The sequence below is a fragment of the Primulina huaijiensis genome, chromosome 13 (assembly GCF_012295235.1).
Source record: "Primulina huaijiensis isolate GDHJ02 chromosome 13, ASM1229523v2, whole genome shotgun sequence".
NCBI classification, from domain to species: domain Eukaryota; kingdom Viridiplantae; phylum Streptophyta; class Magnoliopsida; order Lamiales; family Gesneriaceae; genus Primulina; species Primulina huaijiensis.
Genome location: NC_133318.1, coordinates 11,313,575 through 11,321,774, shown reverse-complemented (window position 1 = coordinate 11,321,774; position 8,200 = coordinate 11,313,575). Strand labels below are relative to the sequence as shown.

Here is an 8,200-nt window from a genome sequence, read left to right as displayed (position 1 = left end):
TTCAATCCCATACACGCTGGAAACTCGCATGTGACAGCAGCTCTTCCTCCATGCCATTTGAGTCTCGATTTCTTTTGCTTGCTGTCAAGGGAAGAAGTTTCTGATCTTGGCTGCCCTAGGGGCCTATAGCCATGGTTAGAACACTTCCCTATCATGTCTAAGACGTGACCAAGTCGCCCTTTTGAGGCTTGGTCCATGGTGAATCGGTTTTCAAATCAAAAGAACAAGAACAGCCCACGGTCCCCTTTCCCCTACTGCATGTGTAGCTTCGGCTTTTGATGGTTGGGGTGAAGCTCGGTTGGCCTATGGCCCTTAGCCCTGGTTCACTCAATACCCCTTGATGTCTAGATCGAGCCATGGTCAATCGATGGCCATTGGAAAGGTCCATGACAGTAACAAAATAAAATTTCAGAAACATGTCGGTACAGATTTTTTTTGTTCTCGGTTGAGGCTTTGTGTTGTCCTAGGTGTTGGATTGGATTGTGGTTGGCCTAGGGCCCTTAGCCATGGTTCAAGCCACATCTTAGGATGTTGGGAAGAGGCTCGGGTCGGTGGTTCAAGCCCCAATGGCCAATAGTCTCGCAACCGAAGCGATGTAAGTACAAGTGCGGTTGCTGGAATTTCTGGACAGCAACTTGCTGTGACGGTTCGGAGGCTCGTTTGAGTTCTTGGTTGGCTTTTAGCCTATGGCCTTGGACTGGACAGTGCCTCATCGAGTTAGGAAGGCCACGTTTTTGGCCGTTTGTGATTCGGATCATTTTTGAGGTCGTACGAGAATTTACGGTGCGATGTGCCAAATTGACTCTCGAAAGAGCGTTTCATGTTTTGGCCTCCATTCACCTAGATTTCGGCCCTCACCATTTTAGGAGCATAAATTCATAATTTTAAGTGTATTTTAATCATGACTATACGTTGGTTCAGTGTTGGTTCGGGTTGGCTCGGAGTCATGATTAAATACGAAGTCGTCGAGCGTCATTGTCGCATTTTTTTTACTTAAATTGCATAGTTGGTCAAGTAGAAGCTATTGCATATTTTTCATGGCATATTTAGGTTGCAGCGAGCCTGGGAACGATCCAATCCAGTTGGTAAAAATAATACAGGATATTTCATTATACAATTTAATTATATTACGTGCATGAAAATAGAAAATACTTATTTTGAGATTTATGCGATATTGCTTGTGGTCAATTCACTATTTTGGGAGCACTATTTACTCGGTCGCCAGTGACCGATCAGTTCAGTTTGGTACCACCCGGTCGCCAGTGACCGGTCAGTTCAGTTCAGTTTGATACTCCCCCGGTAGCCAGTTACCGATCAGTACAGTTCAGTGCAGGGGCCACATGCGTAGACCATAATCTCAACAGAAAATTATTACCAGTTATTTCAGTACAGGGCTCTAACGAGCAACATTTTTACTATGATTTTAATTCAGTCATGCACGTATTACAATTGCTCAGTACAGGTTATTTTCAATATGCCCCATGACATGATATTTTATCCCATGCAAAATTTTACTAGTATTTACTCGTTACCTGCGATATATGCATGCTGAGTCTTTAGGCTCACTAGACTTGATTGTTGTAGGTACTGATGATGTCGGGATCGAGGGCGGGGATCAGTGAGCCAGCTCGAGTCGGCAGTAGTGGGACCCGAGGACCTCACTTTTAGCATTTATTGTTGTTATCGCTCAAACATTTTTTATCTACCGTTGGATAAAATTTTTTTACAGTTATTTTTACTACATTAATTTCTTCCGCTGCTATTTTTAAACATGATACGTTATTCAACAGTTTATTTTATGAACTGGATATTTTATTTAGTTTAAAAGAAAATTTTTAATTTTTCCGCAAATTTTCAAATACGGATTTCTAGGCCTTTACAAAGGATTTGTTAGAAAGTTCGTGACTAAGGATTTGTTAGAAAGTTCGTCTCTAATGATAGAATTCCAAGCCAAATACCCTTGAACCATAACATTTTTTTAAGAAAAATCAATACTGGTCGAGAGCTTTAAAATTATATCATTAAAATTAATGCATACAGATGATACAAGTTATCTTTTTCCTGGACAAAAAGGGTTCATGCTAGTTTGGTCAGTTCACTTTTCAATATCACACAACAATATTAGTTCCCAGAGGCAAAATCTTTTGCTAACTAACCGTTACCTCTGAATTTCTGTGGACTGTAAATTTCTGAATAATTTAGAACTACAAAGTGAAATTCGATTTACAGGCATATGGTGACCATCTAAACTTGCTAGCCATGGGAAGGCAAGTTATGGCTGCCCACCACTAAGTTGACTCATTAGTTGCAGAACATTTGTCGCTGTTAACCTTTCTATAGAATAGAACATAGGCAGCAACTGACTTCACGTCTTCTTCATTGATCGGTGATAAGTGACTATCGTCAAAATTGTACCACTTGTTTTCATCTAGAAGCTGCACATAAAGTACACAAATTAGAAGAATCGTCCTCACTCAGGTTCTTTGAGATGAAAAACTAAATCAGCTTCAGTGTGTCAAGTCGATACTTGACATACAATTAAGCATTTGAGGATGTTGCTTGAACTGTTGACAACACAAAAAGAAGATGTAATGTTAAATAAAAAGTAATCCGCAAATTAATGTGCCAAGCTACGATGATCAAGGAAGTATAAACATAGAAGGAACATCACGAACCTTAATGTGTGCAGTGTAATGTCCACTTCCCATGCCACCATAGTGGTTTGTCAAGGCATAGAGTTCATAAATCTGTCTCTGAGTGTTGCTCTTGCTTGCCACATAATTTGTCAAATCAAAGTCATGAATGGGAAAATTGACAAATGTGTCTAGCTTATGCTTCACAGATCGACTGTAAGAGAACCTTTTTAAATGAATGACAAGAACTTTTGGAAGCCTCCAAAGATCCAGCTTCTTGCTCGCCTGGCGCCTCTCCTTGCATTGAGGGCAATACCTACACCAGAACGAATGCAAATGTTGCAAGTTTGAGAGAAAGGCTACTTTTCGAATATCTACCAACAAGTTGAGAGAGAGGTAGACAGAGAAGAAACACAATCTACTATATAATTTTGGGGTCTTGTACACATGATTTCAATCTTTGAACAAACATGGAGAGAAGCTTTTATAAAAATTTGCAACCATATGGCTGTTAAACCACAAATAACTAGTTCATTAAAAGTGAAAGGAAATTGTAGTGAAGGAAAGGATGAGGTTACCACATGTCCTCCGGGACCAATGGCTCTTCCCGTAGAAAAGATTCCAAGCAAGCATACAATGAAAGAGGTTCATTACGAGCTTTCTTACTTAAATGTCCATATTTACAAACTTCTGGTAGGTTTTCTATATGGCTGGTATCATAGCTTCCCAGAAGCTTCTGCGACCAGTCAACAAATACAAGTATTGACATAGAGGATGACGACAACTTAACGACCTTATCATCACCCAAAGTTAAATCTATGCAAGCATTGTTTTCATCAACCAACTGCAAAGGAAGTTTCTGTAAGGTCACTGGTGTTGAACTGCTACCATTTCCTTTTCTTAGATCAGCAGTATCAGCATCTGTACAAGCTTCCGAAATTCTAGTTGAACGGGATTCATCGGATGTGGCCACTGATGCAGTTCTAGAAGTAATAGCACCTGGATTTGTTGTTCTTAACATAGGTGAAAGAATTGTACGAACTATCAACTGTATATCACTTCTAGTAATAGTATCGTCACACGAGATTGGTGAAACAAGAGGTGTTCCATAAGGCTTCCATCCAAGAGTAGTCTGAGCATTTCCTGAACCCCTATAAATATTGAGACCAAAGAAGAAATATTAAAGAGATGTAAAGTAATGATGGATTCTATGAGAATGAAATGCATAAAAAGATATCTTCAACGTAGACTTTATATTGAGTTTCACATACTGTTCTTCCCGCCTGTGAATCAATTGTAGGAATTTTGTGTTCTTCAACACTTTTGAGATCTTGTAGGCTGTAAGGTGATCGTCATCTTTAATGGAAGATAATGATATCAATGGATCCTCCAGGAACCGGTAAATCAAGTGACCTCTTATCTAGAAAAACACAACAGCTAAATATTCATGCAAAAAATCCATGTAGAAATATGAGATTACCACAGAATTTATACTCTGCCAACCTCTGCAAGCAGGAGCTTCTCATTGAGTTGCAAGGAACAAGCATTAGTTAGTGCTTGGATCAAATCCCGGCAACGTCCCTGCTTTGGAACAGTAACAGAGCAAGCTGCTGGCAATGCACTTCCATCACAGGTAAAAACAGTTACTGTCATACTACGGGTGGTTGCGGGCTGAAGAGGCAGGGATAGATACATGAAAGGATCGAATGTAACTGATACTTTATTACATACAGGACAGACTAGAGTTGACTTGAATTGACCCTGCACAACAAAAGTGAGCATGTGATTCTAATGACATTTTATTTTGAAATAAACACAAGAGACCATAATCTATAATGAGGTCACAAATGAAAAGGCTGGAAAAAAGTTTGTCAGAGAAAATTACAGGATACAAATATCAGAAGCAACAATAATCAATAGGAGCCATAATTTTCTAGTAACAAAATTGTGTTATGAAGATCTGACATACCAAAAGCAGGGGGTATCGAAGTAATTGACCAGGAATATGATTTACTTACTTGGCACACATCTACAATGATTGAATCATTTCGAGCAATATGATTTGCCCAATACTCATCAGCAACTTCTTCATCAGGCCGGCCATCTGCATCTTTTGATTTTATATATGGCTTATGTTTGACACGATTCAGATCTTCATGAAGTCCATCTAGCAAAAATGCAAGAAGTTCCTGCACAGAAAATACAGCAAATATACTGGTTGACTGTCTTCATTCAATATCAACATAAATTCCTTGAAGCCTTACATAATGCACCAAACCTGTGAATCATGTTGACTGCATCCACTAAACTGTGGTGCAAAGCGAGCAAGCTTTGCTTTAAATTGCCTGGGTGCAACAGGAGCTCGCCCTGGTGCCCACAATTTTCTAAGTAAATCACCAAATGCTAAAGCAAGTTCACCCTGAAAAATATCAAAATTCACAAACATGACCATGCAAAAGAAATCAATCAGAACACCGCTTAATGCTAGAAACCCGGTTATTCGCACAGATTAGCAATAGCAGACAAATCATATTGGTTTACTGTAAACACCGTCAACATCACAAAATATAAATTTAAATGCACTCAAGATGTCGAGATTTAAGATACCCTGGATTAGTATCCATTATTAAAAAATTAGTTAAAAAATTGATGTTGAATGACAAACTTACATATGAGCTATGTCACAAATGCATCGCAGAAGATGTGTCACTTCCAAAATTTATTAAACTCAATCCCATAAAACTCAAATATATATTTTCATTTTTCAACCAAAAAAAACTCAATGATTTCAACTGAATTTCGTACATATTTCAAATTAAAGCTTTGAGAATACAAGCATGTGTATTAAGTCTTGTCATTGCTTTTGAAACTTACAACCATGCCCAGAGGATTCTGTCTGTTGATTTCTTGATGGTAATCTTCACGAAAATACCGAGCAAATTCTGGCGTATGAACAAGGCACTGTATTGCACTATTCATAAAACAAGTGTTTCCAAGATTCAACAGTCCAGTGAGACCACAAGGAGATCCCCTTGTACTAACCCCACTTGGTCCATATGCCTTCTCCGTATTTAGGTTTTGAGCTTGGGGCAATTCTGCATTGCCATTTGTTGATGGATATTTGCTTGAAGATACAGCTTCGGAAAATGGTACGCTTGACTGTGAAGGTGCAACAAGAGCCACACTCCCATCATCCACAGATTCGTTCTCCTGAATGGAATTTGTGCCATGCTCGTTATTACTGCTAACAACCTCCACCAAAATCTGTAGCAGTCATGGGAAAAAAACCAAACATCAGAATATTGTGCCTATGTTACGCAAAAAGACCACAGGTCTGGCTAAGTTCTCAGCAAATAAAGAAATAGTAGACAAACATGAGTATAAACTCAATTTTGAATACAATGTTTAATTGAATATAAACTCAATTTTGAATACAATGTCGAATTATTCAAGTTCCTATCATCCCAAAAAAGAACCAAAAGACGAATAATTATGCTGGATCAAGGGAAACCAAGAAAAGTCATTTGCCAAAGCATACAATACATGAATACACAAAATTATATTCAAAGGAAAGGGGGGAACATAAGCAAATCAGGCACAAAAAGCACAAGAACCTTAAGGGCACTATAAAAATCCTGAGAATCGTAAAAAGCAAATCAGACACAAAAAAGTATTTTACTAAAGCACTTGGATTTTTTTTCAAAAATAAAATAAAATAAATATACTATGAAAACCGAAGAAAATAAAGGCTTATAATTTTTATACTTAAATCAATCTAAACTCATGCATCAAGAAAGGAATTCTTGAAACTCCTATGAGTCGTCAGAAAGTATTAAGAATGTCTACTGTAATATTTCTTTCGATAAAATAACATTGCATTCGATAAAAGTATTCTTCAGATTTAGACGATAGTCTATTTCTTTGACACTAAAAGAAATTTAACAATCATATAAATAAGAATATGAAAAAAAGAAAAACAAAGTCGTTAACCAATAAATTTGTAAAAATACCTTCAAAATAAAAACCCATAACTCCACCACTACAAATGTCCTACATGACTACATCGGCCAGCTAACAAGGAAAATATAAAAATGATAATCCACTTCTATGATTGCTTCATTGAAAGAACATAAGATACGATGCACACATTGTGTCAAAGGTAAAAATTGGTAAACATTTCATTTACCAATAACAGGTGATCTGTAAGAAACTTCATGCAGCATTGAAAACATGAGTTCCAATTTAAAAAAAAATTTCATATCGCTTGTCGAAACACTATGATTTATGACAGAAAAAATTATGACATGAGCAGACGATCTGAGCATAGATTTTTTAATGGGATATGCGCATATGACACAGTTCAGCTTATGGTCCAACAAAAAGCACTTTCACAAAAACATGATTTTGTCAGACATAGCAGTCGCATATAATAGGAAGTGAAACATAGACACCCACATCCTGATCCATTTGGATATTCGCATCATCAAGTGTCTTTTCCATGTCACTCATCAATGCATGCTTTCTGAGACTGAAGTAATCCCAAATATACACCTGCGCGAGGAAATTTATTTGAGTAAATTTATGGTCGTGAGTTTAAGAAAACAAAACAATTGAGAACAGAGTAACATAGAGGGACAAGGTCTTACTAGCTTCGAGGTAAGATAAAAAATCTCACAAGCTCTTTGGTGAAGTTTGCCAATTGTTTCCTGCCAGAAGAAATTCAGTGTAGCAGATGCTAGAAAATAGGCAGCCATGGGGAAAGGTGAATACATAAAGTGTCTTATTCCCTTTGGGAGCGGGCCGCAGGGAACACATTTGTCGTACCTTTTTGCTTATTCTTATGACAGAACTGACACCTTTTGGCATCAAATGCAACTGAAGCCGTAGAGGATAAACTTCTACAGACAATTCTGTTTGCGAAAGGCCAGTGCTGATAACTTTTCGCGCCAATACAGGACCACCTCCATACCTAAATTCGGCAAAAACTTATATTAAATCCCTTTTTATTAATTCATTGATCTTCCCATGGTGTACAATCTGTGACATAATACAACTCACTAGCATGATAATGACAAAAGAGCATACGTTTAATTATATTTTATGACAAACAAATCTAGCCTATTTTACAAGCTTATAGCCACCACGAAAGAACATTTAGTTATTTCCACTTCTGAATTATATATACATAATGAGTCCTGGTCATGCAGGGATGTTGCTCTACATTAACATACATCGAATTTTATTTCTTAACCTCTTCAATTAAACAGCTCAATAGAAACCATATATCAGCAGTTTAATTTCAGTTTAGCAATAAAACAGTATGGGCTGTGTAGACATAAGCCTCTTCAAAATATTACATAAGAATCCGGCCGGTCTTACATAGCATGTAAAAATAATGAATCGGGCATACAGAGTTACCAAAAGAAGAAAAAAGCAAACAACATTTTTTCAGATCAAGGCTCTCCAATCAGTGGTTCACACTTAAGAAGAAGCAAAAGAAAATCAATAAGTTATCAGTTTTTTTTCTTTTTTTTTTTTTTTTTTTTTTTTTTTTTTTTTTTTTTTTT

General features: G+C 37.2%; 1 protein-coding gene across 1 annotated transcript in view; it reads right to left on the bottom strand.

Annotated features, from left to right (window-relative positions):
• Positions 1–2,015: 2,015 nt before the first annotated feature.
• LOC140991383 (ubiquitin carboxyl-terminal hydrolase 5-like) overlaps positions 2,016–8,200 on the bottom strand; it is a 9,556-nt gene continuing 3,371 nt past the window's right edge. Inside the window, exons 3-13 of the mRNA XM_073461308.1 lie at positions 7,458–7,602; positions 7,280–7,339; positions 7,089–7,184; positions 5,508–5,897; positions 4,912–5,052; positions 4,652–4,822; positions 4,137–4,394; positions 3,905–4,053; positions 3,212–3,784; positions 2,676–2,949; positions 2,016–2,435 (exon numbers count right to left, since the gene is read on the bottom strand). Of these exons, the coding sequence (XP_073317409.1) occupies positions 2,289–2,435; positions 2,676–2,949; positions 3,212–3,784; positions 3,905–4,053; positions 4,137–4,394; positions 4,652–4,822; positions 4,912–5,052; positions 5,508–5,897; positions 7,089–7,184; positions 7,280–7,339; positions 7,458–7,602 (2,404 nt within the window). The 3' untranslated portion in view covers positions 2,016–2,288. The remainder of the gene's footprint in view (positions 2,436–2,675; positions 2,950–3,211; positions 3,785–3,904; positions 4,054–4,136; positions 4,395–4,651; positions 4,823–4,911; positions 5,053–5,507; positions 5,898–7,088; positions 7,185–7,279; positions 7,340–7,457; positions 7,603–8,200) is intronic.